General features: G+C 45.0%; 1 protein-coding gene across 1 annotated transcript; it reads left to right on the top strand.

Moving 5' to 3' along the window:
* The first annotated feature begins 805 nt into the window (after nt 1-805).
* On the top strand, nt 806-18,301 carry LOC143327390 (uncharacterized). The gene is made up of 6 exons (XM_076741693.1): nt 806-1,039; nt 7,823-8,055; nt 10,006-10,192; nt 10,327-10,422; nt 10,801-11,308; nt 11,585-18,301. Exons 1-6 carry the CDS (start codon nt 1,013-1,015, stop codon nt 12,529-12,531), a joined length of 1,998 nt encoding a protein of 665 aa, XP_076597808.1. The 5' UTR covers nt 806-1,012; the 3' UTR covers nt 12,532-18,301.
* The last annotated feature ends 248 nt before the right edge of the window (nt 18,302-18,549 follow it).

Genomic DNA, 18,549 nt, shown 5'->3' with positions numbered 1-18,549 from the left:
TAGAGTGAAAATCATGAATCACCTGAAACATAAAAAGCTAAATCACACGGTAACGCACATTATGTCAACACTGAACACACACACACACACACACACACACACACACACACACACAGCAGGATATCAGCATCAGTCGAGGCTGGGGGCACAAACACCGGGGAAAGCGCAGGAGGAGGAAGGCATTTTGAGACGGATGGAGGTGTAAAGAAAACAGATGGGAGGAGGAAGAAGAAGGATGGATCAAAGAGAGAGAGAGAGAGAGAGAGAGAGAGAGAGGGAGAGAGAGAGAGAGAGGGAGGGAGAGAGAGAGAGGGAGAGAGAGGGAGAGAGAGAGAGAGAGAGAGAGAGAGAGGGAGAGAGAGAAAAACCCTGAATGGATGCTCAAACTGATGCCGCTCTCAGCCAATCAGAGCATCCAACTCCCCTCCTCCTTGCATCCGGGCTCTGTGATTGGCTGGTGGGAGCAGAGCTACAGAGAGAGAGAGAGAGAGTGACAGGAGAATAAGAGAGAAGAAGAAGAAACTGTCAGATGGGGACAGCTCTGTTCTTCACACCTCTGTCTCTCTCTCTCTCTCTGTTTCTCAGTAGCCTCTCTGCCTCGCTCGCCCTTCTCTGTGCTGCTGCTGCCATTCGCTCGCCCGTCTTGCTGTCTGATTCCTGAGGAGAGAGAGAGGTTTAATGCGATGGACCTGCTGCCCACCGACTGCTGCCACTGCTGCTGTTTACACCGCGGCATCATGGGAGCTGTAGTTTGCTCTGCGGTGCAGGAGGAGAGCTGATTAGCTGAGGATTGTGGGTTATCAGAGTTTGGAGATGTGAGCTGGTGGGCGGACGAGGCTCATCAAACCCTCTCTCTCTCTTTCTATTCTCTCGCTCTCTTTTTAACCTCCTTCCTCTCCTCTGCAGCTTCTTTCATCTGATCTCCTCATCTTTCTTTCCCTACTCTTCCTCCGTCTTTCGTTTCTGTTTTCAGCCTTTATTCCTCCATTTTTCTGTCTGAGGAAAAGTCAGGATGGGTTGTCGTTTCACTCGGACAAAGGTGAGTGACCCCCTGCAGGTGTGTTTTTGGGTGAGAGAGAGAGAGAGAGAGAGAGAGAGAGAGAGAGAGAGAGTAGATAACCAGATGTGATGGTTGCTGAGATGACCTCGTCTGTTAGATCACTGTGGACATGCATCATGCACACACACATGCACAAACACACACAGAAGAATGCATGCGCGCGCACACACACATATCCCACATAATAACAGTGAACCCAGACAATAAATGAAGGAGAAGCTCTGATGACTGAAGGCTAAAGGCTATATCTGTGTGTGTGTGTGTGTGTGTGTGTGTGTGTGTGTGTGTGTGTTTTCTTCATCAGTCTCATCTCATTCATCTGTACAGTTAAATGTCCAGCTGCTGTTTTCACTGAACTGAAAAGTTTGACAGAATCGTGACCAGTTTTTTTTCTCCGTTATAAATTCTTCTTTTAATGACTCCGAGCTCCTGAACAAACAAACGAGATCTCAGAGCTCCTGAACAAACAAACGAGATCTCAGAGCTCCTGAACAAACAAACGAGTTTCCCATAAAACCAACCCACTCCACAGGTTTGAGTCTCGGTCGATTATCTTCTATTGATTCCATCGATCTCTCTGAGAAATCGTGTTTTCAGCCTCCTCTTCGGCGCAGACTCAGATATCTCAACAGCTCCTGGATGGATGGTCCTGAGATGTGGTTCAGGTGTTCATGTTCCCCACAGGATGAACCGTAGTAACTTTTCATTTAGCGCCACCATCAGGTCGACATCTGAACGTGTTCAGTACTTTGTGACCTAATGCCTGCAGACCTAATGACTAATGACTGTCGGCCTCAGCTGGACTTTGTGTTCAGAGCTAATTATCTCTGCCAGGTGTAACCCTGCAAGTGATCATGCTTTTGGTCGTGTGTGTGTGTGTGTGTGTGTGTGTGTGTGTGTGTGTGTGTGTGTGTCCATGGATAATTTTGCATACTATTAGCCTCATCAGCCAAATATTCTTTGTGCACTTCTCTGACTGGACGTTCAGGACTTCTGGTGGTTGCAATGATCCAGTTTTGAGAAAGCTGTTTTACTGACTGCTGAATCCTCACTGCTCTGAACCGGCCAGCAGGGGGCGCAGGTGATCGACAACTCCTTTAGTTTAGAGTCTTGTTTCTGCGAGAGAGCACGTAGCAAACGCCATTTCGAACCCAGTCTGGCGCAGGCCACATTTCCTTCTTTGTCGTGTCTCAAAAACTGACATCCACAGGACGGTTTGGTCTCATCTTGATCTGGATCTGCAGATTAACCTGATGTGTTATGGTCCACTAAAGCTAGGCACGATACGAGATGGACAAATGCCTGTTTTTGTGGTCTTCACCACCGACTTTACCGTCAGCCTGGCGAGGATCTGCACACTATCACACCACACACATCAGCGTGTTAGCATTGAGCTCTAAGCACCATTCAGCATTAGCACATTAGCACGGCTTTACACTGCTAGTCTTGGTAAACAGCTCTAAATACTACAATAACCATGAGCCTCAGCTGCCATCTCTGTGGAGAGGAAGCCAGTCGGAGGTGTGACTCAGAGCTGCAGCAACTGTTACTGCTAAAGGTTTTGTTTTTTCAGATCTCAGGATACAAGCTGTTGAACGTTGGACAGCAAATGTGTGATTTGTGTTTTTGTTCCACGTAAAAAGAATTAATTTGACTTGTAAATTCAGAACACTTGTTGTTACTGCAGCTGTGAACAAAACACAGGCGGACAGTTAACTGACAGCGAACTGATCACTGATCATCAGCTTCACCATCTGTGCTGCACGGATCCTTCTCTGACCTGAACCACATCAAGAACCTTTACAGGTTTGGCTTTAGACCAGAGAACCACATCAGTGAATGTAATCAGGGGTTTTGCAGAGTCATCCAGTATTAATGCCGTCGTCTGGTGACGATGGTGGTCGGCTCTAAACTCCATCTGTCCAACTGAATTTTACACAAATGATGCACATTCTTTATTACTGGCTGTTAGTGTCACCTTTGATGAAGTTTCTTATTTATGTGTAAAACAGAACATTTCAGGGGAACATCTGACTTAGTGATGAGTCTTAAATGACCTGATAATGAACTCAGTTTGGAGTTTTCATCACATTGTTCCTAATGACTTTGTGCTGAAGCTGATATCAACCCACTTTTCCACAAACAACAGTTTTGTGTCTTTGGAAGCCGGGCAGGACTTCCATGAGCAGCAGAGCAAACAGATCAGCCTGAGAGCCAAAAGGCAGAGGACGACTTGGTTTTGGGCTCAATGATTCTGTTGAACAAAGCCTGAGCAGGACACATGATGAAGAGAGCTCCAGCATCGCTTCACAAATGAGTTTTTCTTGGAAAGTGTGTGTTTCCTCCTCCTGTCTCTCTACTTGTTACAGCGTGAAGCCACATCTCAGTAATTGCTGTTGGTGGATATCTGAGGTTTCTTCCAATGCGATGATCAGTGTCGAGAGCTCGTAGCTTAGCTGCGTTTTCATTTGGCGCCGCGTCTCCTGGCTGAACGCCTCGCTGATCAAAAGGCTCGACTGGCTGCGGTTCGACGCTCTCAGACACGCAGAGCGGAACAATCTGCAGCGACGACAGCAGGACGAATGTTTTCTGGCACACGTTCGTCTCCCAACGCTGGAACACGCGATTACCCGGCTACGCGTGTCAGAGGAGGTTTGATCCTCGATGCGCTGATGCCGCGCTGCACGTAAACAAACACCTTATCAGATGACTTCCTGTGGCACACACACAGATCAGAGCTCAGACAGAACAACACACTGCAGACAGACGGAGGACGGAGATCATAACCCGATGTGATGGCTGCTGAGGTGACCCCATCTCTGAGACAACACACCAGACATGGAACACAGTCAGCAGACGTCAGTCCTCATGCAGAGATGAGAGGAGGATCAAGAGAGGCTCAGAGAGATGCGACAGGTTCACCGCTTCACTTTTTACAACTGAGACAAAGTGCAAAACATTCCTGAGGTGTAACCTGATAAGAGTGGAGTCACCTGAACAAACCATCCAACCCATGCTACCCACTCATGATGCGACTTCCTGTCTGAGCCCACTATGTAGAGTCTGATTATTAAAAACCGCCTCGAGCCGAGGTGACAGCTGAGGTTTGTCTCAGCGAGGATCAGCGGGGATCTTCCATCGTGGTCGCTCAAGCTGCGTGTAAATGTTTGAATGGTGTGTTTTCTGTGAGGGAGGACCACGCTCGCGTCTGATGTGAGGCTGGCAGGATGTAAGGCAGCAGGACGTTGCGTCATTTGATTGTACAGACATTGACAGTTTGACACAAATGGGTGGTGGTGCAGGACGAACGGCTCTGCGTCGCCTGTGGATGTACAGAACATTTTCTATCCTGATAGCTGCTGTAACTCTGATAAACCAGAGCAGAAAGCAGCTTCGACTGCTTAGAAACAATAAACTAAACCTAAAGAATCTGATTTCAGACCTTCAAGGCCAAACTCACAAATCACCAACAGACTGAGATGACTACAACCTACGGGAATCACAGTAAGTCCAATGAAACGTCAAACGTTCCTTCTTTTCTGCATCAAAATGAAGCAACCAGTTTCTAATCATCATGTGTGCAGCAGAATATTTCAGGGTTTTTTCGACACTCTTGCTGCGAACAAAAGAAAACGTGACTCACTGACTCTCCTCTTCATCCAAATCACTCACACAATCTATTTTCCCCGAATCCTTCACAATCTGCCAGCGTCAACAGTCAGAGGAAGAATACGAGTTCAGCCTCGGCGCACCGAAGCGAGCTCCCACAAAGAGCGCGTGAATCCGTCCAGGGTCACGTCTTTGTTTCGGACGCGTCCTTTGTTTTCAGCTACATGTTTTCCAGCCTTTTCCTTTAAACTTGGGTAGAAGCTTGTTTTCACTGTTAACATGAAGTTACTTCTGTTATACACCAGCCTGACAGATATGGCACAATGGAGATGAACAGATCATTCAGACACTGAGCGAGTGCTTTGTTCATGTTAAGAGGTTACAGTACTGCACATTTCAACACATCTGATTCATACTGCAGGTGAAGATCCATAAATATCACATTAATACTGAGTACACACCTAACAGTAACATTAACTGCCTCTGCAGCAGCACTGAGTCCTTCATATCGAGGTAGAGAGTAAAAGAGGAGGTTCAACTTTTTGTTGGAACCTCTTGCGTCTGCAGCTCACTGCACAGCCAGGCTGAACCAATCAGAGGGCTGCGTTTTATCACTCAGGCCTGAAGTCTGTCCAAAGACACGAGGCTGTGGCTGCTGAGGTGGTGGACGAGCGTGTCGTGCCAAACCGTGACTACAGTCTTTCCCTGAGCTGGAGTGAGTGTATCAGTGGCCTCGTCACCGCAATTTATTCAGCAGTAACCACAACCTTTAACCGGCGTCGACCACGGCGCGCTCTCATGAAACTCTGCAACATCAAATTCAACATCAACACGCTCGTCCGGCCGCAGGGTGAACAGTGAAGCTGAGGAGGATCACGAGGAAGATCACAGTCACACTGAACCGATTCACTGATTCATTGCTGGACGTGTTTGCATGAATGCGTCATGCAGTGAACTATTTGTACTTGTGTGCTACATGTGATGTTTTGAGTTTTCTTACTTTACATTATTTTAAGACACTTGAACAGAATTCAGGCTGAAAGTCTTTCTGTTTGATCTGAAGGGGATGATTTGATAGAGATCAGTTCATTTTAAACTGCTGTGAACTTAAATTGACAGGATCAAATCCAATATTGTGGTGCAGTTTTGCAAAGCTCGCTGCGTTTGATACTTTTCTTTAATTTTGCGTGCTAACGGTGATTTTGTGCTGAGGACGAGGAGTGTCACATTCTGCAGAGTTTTGCACTTTGAGCCTCAGTGAAAATTGAGTCAAAGCTTCATGAAAAACTGTAAGAGAAAGAGAGAGAGCGGCAAATACATGAAGAGAGAGAGAGAGAGATCAGCCTGTGTTACTGTCAAAGTGCAGCAGAGCGGAACACACTTCTCCAGGGTGCAGCGCATCACTCTGTGTGCAGCTGTGTGTCTGCTTCTGCATGTATGAACTGGTTGTTTATGTACGTGTGCACGTCTTTCTGTATCTGTGTGTGTTTCTCTGTTAATGTGTACTCTGTGTGTGTGTGTGCGTGTGTGTGTGTGTGTGTGGGTCTGGCCTCAGGCCTTGCACTGAGAGTGTAAAGACTCCAGTACTGGTCCAGGGGTTGCAGAGGGCTGCTGCAGGATCCTGACCTACATCATGCTGCTGTTCAGAGCGAGTCTCTTTAACTTCACTGCATCTTAACGTTCTCACATAAACCTCCACACTTACAGTTCGGTCGTAGCTCAGACTCAGCAGGCGTAGTGACGGAGTGTCCTTCAGGGTGTGAGCTGTCCTTTTATGTACTGAGTTGACAGAATGGTGGCACGCTAACATTTTGCAGTTGAGACCTTCTGTGTTTTTCCTGTAAACTTAGAGCCTCACTCAGTATATTTATGAAGATGATCCATAGTAATCAATACCTGACATTTTACTGCCATAAGTACTTAACAGTTTAAGGTAATAATTAAGGTAATTAAAACAGTAATTAAGGTTATTATGTAATATGTAATATAAATGCCAATATCACCTTTTTTCCTACTGTGCAATATTACATAACATTATATTTTATTATCATAACCTATTATCATAACCTACCACATGCAATCCAAAATTCTACAATGATTAAGTGAGCCCAAAAGCAGCTCTATTTCATACACTTTTTTCTATTTAGTATATATATTAACAAACATATCTTATCTACGATAACAGGTTGTGCCTCATCTTTTGTGTATTATTTGTGTACTTAATGCAGTCATTTCAGCAGTAAGTCAAAAAGAAATTAGTTGAACCCTTGAATAATTACATTACACATGCTGCTATTAAGAAGTACAATGTAGTGAAGAAGAATTTTCAGGCAGCACAGAATGGAAATTCTTAAGTAAAGTACAGGTACATTAAACTTGTACTTAAGTACAGTACTTCAGTAAAGGAGCTGTGTTTTTCCACCACACAAACAAACCAACAAACCCCTCACACATACACACCTCTGCAGGGGCCGGGGATTGAACCCTCAACCTTCTGATTGGTGGACGATCTGCTCTACCTCCTGACACCCAGTCAAACGTTTACATATTCAAAGAAGCTCTTGTTTTTGGTCTTTTTGGTCTTTGGTCAGACCACTCTGAACACGCAGTAAGTGAAGTAAATGTGCTACTCTAAAATACTGCTCGAGTTTTGTCGTGGAGGGCTGAGGCTCTGCAGAATGTGGTTCCAACCCTAATTGACATCAGCACACCTTCAACTGCAGTTCAGCTGGAACAGAAACCTGCAGATTCGTCTTTCCTGGGTCCAACTCGCACATAATGGCTCAATCTTTGGTCTTTTTATATAAAGAGAGTGTGAATCATCGGCCAGTTATGTAACACAATTGTAGTCGGGCATGCCAAAAAGTTAGAAAGCAAAGAACTAAGTGACCTTGTATTGGAGGCTAAACTCCCACTTTGCCACTGTGTATTTCTGTTGCCTCTGTCCTTCATCAATACTACAGATAACACCTGAGTGTTACACAGCAGAAGCAGGATATGTCACATCGAAGATCTTCAAACCAACCTGCTTCTGACACTTTCTTAAAGCTGCATCTTTGGGAAGTCACAGAAATGAACTTTCCTCTTACTTCCACTTCCTTGTGATGTGTGAGTACAGTCAGAAATCTTACTTGTCGTGTTCCCTCTCGTCAGGCCAAGACTCACGATCCTTCTCACCACCGACGCCGGGAGGAGCTGCACTTTGTGGACGAGTATGGCCAGCCAATCACTATGCAGGTGGAGGGAAGAAGGGGGCACGGCCACAGGAGGCGGCGGTCTCGTTGTGCGATGGAGTGCAGCGTTCCGACAGAAAGACACTGGGAGGCCCTGAGAGCCATGGGACTGATGGAGGGGGAGGAAGGCCAGGGGGACGGCTACAGCACAGGGTGGGTACAAGACGGTGTGGGGGAGGGCAAGGCTTGTGGTACAAAGTTAGAGGCTACAGAGCTTAGGTTAGGGTTCCGGACTAGTTTGGGACAAGGACAGACTGATGTGACTGGGGTCGTTCTGGGGAAACTGAGGAGACAGCAACAAACATCTGAATTCTTAGCAATGCTTTTCTTATTTGTTTGAGTATTTTATAATTCTTCTTGTGTGAAGCATTAAGTGGCTTTGAGTAAATACATGCAAATAGAGAACCGTGGTGCCAAAACCACTCATAATTCTAAAAGCCACAGATTTGGATGAAGCTTTGGAAAGGGTTGGAGACACAATAATGGGGCTTAGGACTGTGGTAACGGGTTTCAGAGTGGAAAAATGTTTCTAACTGAGGTGATTATTAGGTCTGGAGTAAACAGATAAGATACAATAAGATATGGCTGTATTTATCCCATGCTGTCTCTTGCCTTACAACAAAGAATAAAAAGGAGAGGTAAAAACAGGACAAGTAGAACAAACAGAATAAAAAAGACACAAAATAAAATCAAACACAGAAGGCTCACGTACATTATATACAAAGAGTATAAAATTAATACTGCCAAATAATTGATAAAGGCCCGTAAATGCGGTAACAGTTGGGAGAGTTGGGACAGGGTTAAAACTGGGAACTGGGTAAAGGCTTGTAACTGTAGTAAAACCAGTGAAATTAAGTAGGAATTTGGAACGATGGTGAAACTTTGGGAATGGGCTCATGTGTTACGAATGTGGGTAAGTAGTAAGAGGTGAGGTAAACAAATGGGATCAGGATAAGTAGATCAACAGAGTGAAAATGATGCACTAAGTTGGTTCAGGCTGGAGTAAAGGTTTGAGAAAGGGTCAAGATGTTGGGATACAGCTTAGATCAAAATTTAGGACTTTGATTAAGGACTCCTACATTGGTAAATGACCAAAAAATGTGTTACATAATTGGGAGTAGAACAAACTGCTGGGAAAGAGGTCAAAAGTCTTGACTGGGTAAACAATTGTTTGCAGCGTACAAAAACTGGAAATTATCTAAAAGTTCAGGACTATGATCAAAGAGTGGGGACAGAGTAAAGGTTTGTAGTTGGGTGTAAAATGGTTAGGAGTTTGGTAAAAAGTTGGGACAAGAGAATAATTTTTGAAAAGGGATTAGAAGTTTGGGCGGCACGGTGGCGCAGCAGGTAGTGCGCGTGCCTCACAGCAAGAAGGTTGCTGGTTCCACAGACCAAAAACATGCTCATTAGGTTGATTGGTTTCTAAATTGTCCGTAGGTGTGAGTGTGAGTGTGTGAGTTGTCTGTCTGTGTGTCTGTGTATGTTGCCCTGTGATCGGCTGGCGACCATTGCTAGCTGGGATAGGCTCCAGCCCCCCGCAACCCCGAAATGGGATGCGCGGGTAAAGAAGATGAATGAATGAATGATTAGAAGTTTGGAACCACTGTAAAAGGTATGGAGTGGGGAAATAATTTGGGACTGAGGTAAAAGTATAAGACAAGGTACAAGTTTGGGAGATGGGGAAGAGTTTTGGAATGAATGAAAAAGGCTGGAATGGACTAAAGTGTACAGAAGAGAAAGGTCTGAAAACAAGACGTCTACTTCTGTCTACCCACGATTAAAATCGAAGAACATATTCTTTACTTGAGTGTTTGGGAGCAAGTTCAGTTCGCAAGGTCAGCATGATGTTGCATCAAGTCTTATTAATATTCATGGGTGGCAGCTTGTTCTGCTGTGACAGCTGTCAGTGCAACACATGCTGTGATTAAACATGTGGATGACGACAATAAATATTCATGGAGGAATTTCCATCTCATGGATTTACCATCTTTATTCATAACATCTGATCAATAAACAGACCCACATGAAGGCTGAACACTGTCTGCCTGATAAAGTCTCTTTGCCATCACCCCCTTTTCAAACATCATCATTTCCTCCACACAGGCCTTACTATGGTCACATGACGGTGTCACCTGACCTATACTCTGCCAATAGTCACATGATGATGTCATCAGAAGTCTATCAACCAAATGGCTACCTGCCCAGATCATCGAATGACCAGCACCTGGGTAATAACTACCTGCCCAGTGTCTCCTACAGCTTAGATCACCTCGACAGACTGGACTACCAGGTGATTATTGTGTTGTCTTCTATTGTACTCTGTATTGTACTTTATGTTGGTGTGCATTCAATCCAGTTTACAGATTACTATTATACACTAATCAATTTACACCAGTTTCCATTCTGATCTTCTTTCTATTCCAGGTTCCAGAAATGTTGCCCTACCAGCCTAACTCAGAGAGCTGTCTGGTTGGCTGCTACAACACAGAAGAGATGGAGCCTAAGAACTTCCCCAGACAGGTAGCTCATTTCAATGATTCACATCATTTCACAGCAACATGTCTGACCCCATTTACACCTGGTAATAGAATGAGCTCTGTATCCGGATCCGTTTTCTGGATAAATAAAGATCCCATCTTGCCTTTGCGTTTAAACAAGGCATTTTTGAGGTATTCTTTTAATCCTCATCAAGATCAGATCTCTGTCCTCCAGAGATTTCTGAGTTGTTGAGTTTAAGAGAAACTTTAGAGACTTTGTGAAACGGTATCTATGACAAATTCTTCAAATTCGTTCCCCTTTTGTAAATGTGATTCCTGATTCAGTGCAGGCTATGGACATGCCTAATAATGAACTTAATAAAATATGAATAAGAAATTTAAATTCTCTCTTTCTCTTTAGTCTGACTTCCATCCTCCTTGGAGGTCTGACCGCTTTCTTGGATATCTACCCCTGAGTGAGCTCGACAGCGGGCTGGGATGTGGACCTGACAGCCCAAACCACCGGGTGCCCTTCTCAGAAGCAGAGACAGACGCCATGTCATCACTGCCAGGTCACACCCCTTCCTCCCAAGGCTCTTCCTCTTCCTCCGAGTCCCTGATCTCCTCTGAACCCAGCGACTCCGGCTTCCACAGTGTCAGCACTGGGGAGCACAGAAGACTGCATAAAATTCATGGGAACCACGCCCATCGACAAACTCACCACCTCCGTTCAGGCCATTCCCCTCGAGAACAGAGGGGACGCTGGGATTTGGAGTCCATCCCAGAGACAACTCCGGTGACTCATTCTGGAGGACCACAGGCATCCCGCTGCACTGTGGGCAACAGCACAACCACAACAGTTCACTTCCACAGAGCTGAGAGGAGTCCCACCTTACCTCGCCACCACTCCCCACCTTCACCTTCTGCTGGTTTGTAAAGCTCTACAAATCTTTAAACTGCTGTATAACTGCTGAGACTCACCTCACCGAGGTCTTTGTGGCCAGATGCATCGTCCTGTTTCCAGGCAGGCATATGATGAGCTAGCAGCAGCAGCTACATTCAGGCAATGAAATGCTGTGAGGTGGTCCAACATGTTTTTACGGCACTGGCGGCAATGAGGTCTTGCTGTAATGGCTCAGTGGAGATTTGTGTATTTAGCAATTCAATGTAATACTCAGAACCTGATCACTTCTCTCTGTTCGCAGGTTGTCGTACTGAGCCCTGCCAGCGGAGGGCGCTGTGGTTGGAGCAGCAGCAGGGAGGAGGTGGGATAATGGAGGCTCCAGGGCGGAGTCATACAATAACAGATTTGAGTGAAGGACAGCGGCGCCGGAGGGCCAGTCACCCCAACATGCCAGATCCGAATGCTCTGAGAAACAGACTCCAGAACAGCCAACCAGGTACTGCCAGCAGCACACTGGGGCCGAGGAGCAGGGCCAGTTATCCCAGTAACTGCCACCCCAGCAGTCACCTCAGCATAGACAGAACCAGTCTGACCAATCATCAGAATGCACTGAGAAACAGTCAGGGTGCAAACCGGAGCAGAGAGGAGGATTCCCTCTCTAAGAGTCCTGGATCTGGATCCAGTGGTGTGTCAGACTGGCGTGGGTGTCAAACTCTCGGGAACTGCACTAGCAACTTTAAAGGTTCCTCTGGGCCTCTCTATAGCACACTTGGAGCCCCACAACGAAACCCTCACTCTCCACCCTCTCCCCGCTCCAGATTGTCCAATCAGAAGTCCGTCAGGAACCAGCTGCTTAGAGCCCGAGCTTACCGATTGGCCAGGGAACGCAGTGAGGTCACAACAGATGAGGAGGTGCGAGGAGAGGGCGAGAGAGAAGGCGAGGAGGAAGGGGAGGATGGCCGATGGACGGGGCGATACTGGAGCCGGACCGAAAGGAGACGCCACCTGGCACTGTCGCGGCAACTCAGAGAGAGGAGAGGGGGTGGGGAGGAGCAGGCCGGGGGGCTTCAGGGTTCGCTGTCATCTCAGACGGTGCTGGAACTGAGCCACATGAAGCAGAACCGACTGAGGAACAGCAAGCTGCTTGATGATTGGACGACAGTGGAGGAGCTGCTGACTCATGGGACACGGGTGGAGAGTGACAGTCAGCTGTGTCCTAGCCCTCTGCTGTCGGTCACAACGGTCTGACGGGAAAACCTCTGAAACACAATTCCACGGTTGGTTTCTGCTCATTGATGGAAATCTTCAAACCAACACTCAGGTCCAGATTCATCCGAGGTGCATCGAGGTGGGCGGATGCACTAAAATTACCAAATCAGAAAAACGCGTTCATGTTTAAGGTGGAATTGTGCCGACCGAGGTCACAGTCATGCGTCTGTCTACATATAGATCACATTATGTTGAACACTGTATCTATTTGTAGGCAATGTACGTGTACGTTAAGAACGCAGCCAATCAACAAGCTCACTAAACAACACAACTCAGTAACCTACCTGTCACTAGCACCTGGCCTCCCACCTGTGCTAACAGGTTTACTGTCACAGCAGTTAATTGCAGATGCTCATAAAGACACTTTGACACTATCATGTTTACTGTCAGTCGTCCAAGAATCTACTGGGTCCACAGCCTTCGATGTCACAACACCAAACTTAGTGCTCAGATGGTTAGCTGTTCACTGGCAAACCTGCAGTGTAGTTAGCTCATAAGCTCAAAAACGTACTTAATTTAATCAGGCAGTCTTACTGAAATCTAGATCTCTATTTGAAGAAGTCCAGAAACATAAAAAAAAAAGTTGTTCAAGAAACATCATGTGCAAGCTTGTTAGCTAGAAATGTTTTTTTATGCGGGCAGTTTGGTGAGAACCTGAGGGAATCAACCCTCAATGTGAAGCTGGACAACCAAAATTTGAGCTAAAGGACAGTAAAAGCTGTGTGACACTGCTGTGTTTATACTCATGTCCGATGTCCTTTTCATGTTGCATTGCAATGTAAAAAACATACTCTGACATAGAGCCAATAACGGAATTGGTACAACTTAAGCTTTTACGAAGCTGATTACAAAAACCCAATTAAACTGGACTTAATGCTGCAATCTTAGTGAATCTCGATCTCAGTCATGGTATTTCCTGTCTGATAGGAAGATCTGACTTTTGCTTGCTGACGTGTCAAATCTCTTCAAATGGGTTGAGAATCATAAGAACAATGGGAGAACTGAAAAACTTTGCCAAAGCTTCTACTGGAGCTCAGGCGGAAAATTACCGACAAGCTCTCTGCAGAAGAAGATGAAATGACCAGAATCTGACAATCTAACCAACCCTGGAGAAACTGACTGAGTCTGAACTACCAACACTACAGTCAGACCAGGACCTCTGAACCAACACTATAGAAATGAGCTCCGGCCAGTCGCTGCTTCGGCTTCAGACTCTGCAGAGTTAACAGACTCACGGGATGAACTGGTCGGATTCTTCATGCACCAGATCGCCTGCGACTGGCCTGAAAAATCACACAATCGGTTCGGTTGCCTTGTCTGGTTTTACTGCCTTTGTTTCTGTTTCTGTGCCATAAAACGTCACAGTCGACTCTCTGAAATCATAAAACTGTTGGGACGCTCTGCTCACTGTAAGCGTGTTGGAGGATTTCTGCACCTTTATGATCGAACAGCTGTTTCACCAGACCGTTTTGTTTTAGTCACCACTTTCACTGGTTTGTCCTGACTGGTTTACCATTTCAATTTCCACGCACTGACACAGACAGACTGTACATAAATGAGAGAGGGCTCACAAGTCTCCATGCAGCACCTGGGTTTCTATTCAGAAGACTTCTATCGGCTTCCCAGTATTCTGCTGCATTTAGTGGATTTAAAGATCTGTTCAGCAAATAAAAGTTGGCCGATTGTCCCACATGTCAGAAACCATCACTCTACATTAAATTTCGAGGAATAGTTTGACATTTTGGGAAATATCTGCTTTCTTGCAGAGTCATGTCTGTACGTTAAATAGGTTGTTTTCAGTCACGTGATGTTAAATTCAGACGGAGGGCCAGAAATGAAAACTGCAGTGGAAGAGATGGAGGGAAGTTCTTACTGGGCTAATTTAGATAAAGTTATGAGAGAAAGGTACAAACAGAAAATCACATATGTTGGATGTGACTCTTACGTTATGAATACGAGCGATTTTTCACCTGAAAGATTTGCTGCTGTTGAGGCAGCAGATAAAACAACTAGCTGCTCATTCAGACAAAAGTTTGGAGGCAAAAAACTTTTCTGTTAGCGGTTGGTCCACGACCTCGATACCAAAGTGCTCCGAGATGACTGTTGACGTTTACGTTATCGTTGTTTGCTTGGTTAACCGCTCACAAAGGTCCAGTGAAACGCCGCTAAAGACATGGATCGTCGCGAAACAAGACAGAGTACGTTATTAACATTCAGCTGTCTTATGAAAAACTTCACACTGATTTAACAAGTGTTTGTCGTGTTGTTTGTAGCTGTTACTTTAAATCTTTCACCACAGATTTAAAACAATAGCTAATGTTACACCATTCGCCAACTCGACTCCTCCCAACTGTGGACAGTTAACAAGACATTTTCTTCTGCTGTTTTTCGTTCAATTTCTTGCATTTTTCAACTTTTGGTACTCAATAAAAGTGCCTCCTGGTTTTTTGGTTTGATCGATTTGATTTGAGCAACTGTAAACGACACAAAACATCAGCATTTTGAGTGAGTGTTATAGAGCGTCCTGTGCAGAAAATCACTTCTGGCCCTCCATCAGCAGTTCACGCCACAACAGAAGAGCCATGTGACATCATCTGCAAACAACCTATATCAGGCTAAGCTAACCAGCTGCTGGCTGTAGCTTCCTATTTAATGGATACATGCTCTCAGTAAGGAAGAAAACAGTATATTTCATAAAATGTCAAACTATTCTTTTAATAAAAATTGAAAGAATTACCAAAACTGAGATCAATAAAGTCGAAGTCCAGACTTAGACTTGACGTTATTGTCTATATGTTCCAGTTCCTGACATTTGTGCAAACACGAAATGGACCCCTGAAGTGTTAACACACAACACCATGTTAGTTACAAAATGAGACATAAGCAGCAAATTCAGCCAAATGATGGTACTTTCTAATCTTTCAATAACCACGAGACTTGGATCCAGATCAGATTCTCTTAAATCCAGTCTGTCATCTGGTTCTGTGTGAAGAGTGAAGGAGTACAACATCACAACAGCAGAACATCAGTCTCATACTGTTGGTGGGACTCAAAAGGGCTGCAACAAGCCAATATGATTACAGGCACTACTGAAAAGAAAGGGTCGGATTAATCTGAGAAATGTTAATCAGGGTTAAACGTTATGATGTAATAATGTGTTATATAATGAAACTGTTCAATGCAATTTTGTTAAAAATGAGAAGATGTCCATTTATTTTCATATTCTGTCAAAGTTAGGAAGAAATGAACGCCTGAAGACAGTTTTCAGGTCACGAAGTTGAATTCGTCGAATGAATATGTTTAATTTTCTTTTTTCTAAACTGTGTGTATGTGTGTGTGTGTGTGTGTGTGTAAGAAAGATAATATAAAGTTTGATACTAACTTGTTAGTAGTGTTTAGCCAAAGATATTGTGTAACTTTGGTTTGTGGACAATCTAGAAAAATGATCACTGTATGATGTAAAAGTCTATTTTATAATCATATTAGTTTTTTATATACTTTATTCTTTATTTCGCCTCCAGTAGATTCTGTTTGTCACCAACATCCTGCTATGCTAGTGTCTGTACGTAGATGTTTACAATCAACTGTTAGCATAAAGAAGCTTTATTATTACAGTCTAAACCTAGCATGCTAACTCCTGATAGCACAGAACAAGCATTTCAACGATTGCCCAAAGTGTCATAAGTGCTGAAGTCGGTGAAGACTTTGTTATTTCACAGCCTGAGCTTTTATTTTGACAAGTATATCTCAGAGGAAGAGATGCTGTAAAACTGCATAGAAACTCATTTATGAACCCTCGTGGACGAGCCAATTCACCAGCGCAGGCTGGCAGCTCGTTAACTGACTGACTCAATTTGACTGACAAACAAGAGCTGGATGAAAAAATAATTAACTTTGTGAGCATGCAGCTAGCTGATATTTCTCTTAGCTCATTTCGTCCGTCCGTCCGAGGCCAAAGTCCTTCTCCAAACGTAGCCCCCACTGACGCGAACCTAAAAGGGTTCTTAAAAAGGGAAATTTCATGTTTTAACTGTGATTCCTCATATTTCTTAACTTAGAAGAGGAAACGTGCTCATTCTGTCTTTATGAAAGTCAAATGAAAAGTTAGGATATTAACCTCATGTCTGTGTGTTAAGTATGACGCTGGAATCAGAATACAGTTAGCCTAGCTTAGCATAAAAACTGAAAACAGGAGCTAGCAGCTAGCCTAGCACCAACCACAGCCCAAAATCACACCAGTGAACACGGTGCTGATTAAAATGTTTACCTTGTTAATTCAACGTTGACACAAAGAGGCAAAAACGACAGTTTGTGGTTTTAAGGGGGAATTATTTCTGGCGTTGGTCTGGCAGGACGGTACAGGGCCGTTTCTGGGCCAAGACTTCAGGAAGCTGCTGCCATCCAACAAGAAGCAGTTCCTGCATGAAACTCCCTCTAAAGCCACAAACTGTCACATTTATGTGCAGATTAAACTGATGAGACACGACGTGTTGACTTGACTTTTGAACTTTTGGATGTATTTTTTTTATTTTAGCAGGTCAACCTGCAGCCTCCAGTCTTTATGCTAAGCTAGGCTAACTACATCCTGTCTCCAGTTCTGTATTTAACACACAGACATGAGATAAATATTCACTTCTTCAAGAAAACTGAGTACGTTAGTGACCCACAATGTCGAATAATCAATGAAAGAGGGTTTGAGGCTGTCGCGGTTTGCAAATCTAAAGCCTGGTTTATGCTTCTGCGCAGACCCCTACGCGGACCCTACGCCGTAGCCTGACGTGCACCTCCAAAAAATCCTGAATACGCGTCGCGTCGATGCGTCGTGACGTGAACGTCGAGGACTGTGATTGGTCCGTTCAAAACGTAATCTCCGGTTCAGTCGCAGCCCTATGGTCGCAGCACAACAACACCGCCATTTTCAAAGTTTCTGTGGTGAGAGCTACAAGAAAAACTGGACCAAGCCGAAGAAAGAATTATCGAGGAGGTACGCAAGTACGACCACCTCTACAACTCCTCTTCGCGGCAGCAAGAGCCCCCCAAAACCATACAAAGACACAGCTGCACCCCCCTAGCGGCTTGGCGGTGAATTGTGGAGCAACGCGTTCCCTCGACGCAGAACTATGAATGCTCAGTGACGGCGTCGGGTGTACACCGTAGGTACGGCGTCGCCGCAACGCAGAAGCATAAACCAAGCTTAACTTTAAAGATTTCTGTAAAACATTTTTGGTCTTGAAGATAAATGTTGGAAAGTAAAAAGCGAGACACGTCTTTAAAGAAACTCTTTTCAGGTTCTGAAAACCTGAAGGCTCGTGAGATGATTGAGGTCTTCAGGTTTGGTCAATCTGGTCCTGAGTCTGCGCTCTGGACTCTTGGTGTCTTTCAGGGCTGTGTGCAATAATCAGAGGTCTGGTTGGCGTACTGGCCTGCAGTCTGTGGTTGGTCCGCTCTGAGGGACTGAGTCCTTCTGTACAACCACGCCGTTAACGTATTGTGCTCAGGTTTGTGTCTGTATGATGTCAGGGAGGGAGTGTGTGTGTGTGTGTGTGTGTGTGTGTGTGTGTGTGTGTGTGTGTGTGTGTGATGAGACAGGAAGCGTCGTGCGACTGGCTTTGGGTTTTTGTATTTCTGTTGTGATCTCATGCACCCTGTGACCTCACAAATGTACATGAATCCTGACGTCCAGGAAGCTGCTCTGAGCGGCAGAAGCAGACCTTTGATGTAAACGCTGTCAGTAAACTGTGAACATTTCAAACGTCCTCGTGTGTCTTCAGCTGTCTGTCCAAAGGATTTGGTCAAAGACCCACAAACACTGAGTCCCACATTCCCCATGATGCAACTGGATAGCCTTTCATCAGACTCCTGCCTGGTCAACAGCTTTCAGACTCCAGTTTGTAGCTCTGGCTGTCTGAAATATAAAAGTTTTCAAGGTCAAGTGAGAATAACCCTGATGACATCACCATGATGTCATCAGGGGCATCGTAGACTTGACGAAGCTAC

Source organism: Chaetodon auriga, chromosome 10, assembly GCF_051107435.1.
Source record: "Chaetodon auriga isolate fChaAug3 chromosome 10, fChaAug3.hap1, whole genome shotgun sequence".
Lineage (NCBI taxonomy): Eukaryota > Metazoa > Chordata > Actinopteri > Chaetodontiformes > Chaetodontidae > Chaetodon > Chaetodon auriga.
Note: the sequence above shows the minus strand (reverse complement) of the source record. Positions and strands in the feature narration are given on the sequence as shown.

Bases quoted from the DNA above. Each gene is read 5' to 3' on its own strand.
- LOC143327390 (XM_076741693.1), top strand. From the start codon at position 1,013: ATGGGTTGTCGTTTCACTCGGACAAAG. The intron at 10,193-10,326 runs GTGATTATTGTG...TTTCTATTCCAG, and splicing joins TCGACAGACTGGACTACCAG to GTTCCAGAAATGTTGCCCTA. The intron at 10,423-10,800 runs GTAGCTCATTTC...CTTTCTCTTTAG, and splicing joins CTAAGAACTTCCCCAGACAG to TCTGACTTCCATCCTCCTTG.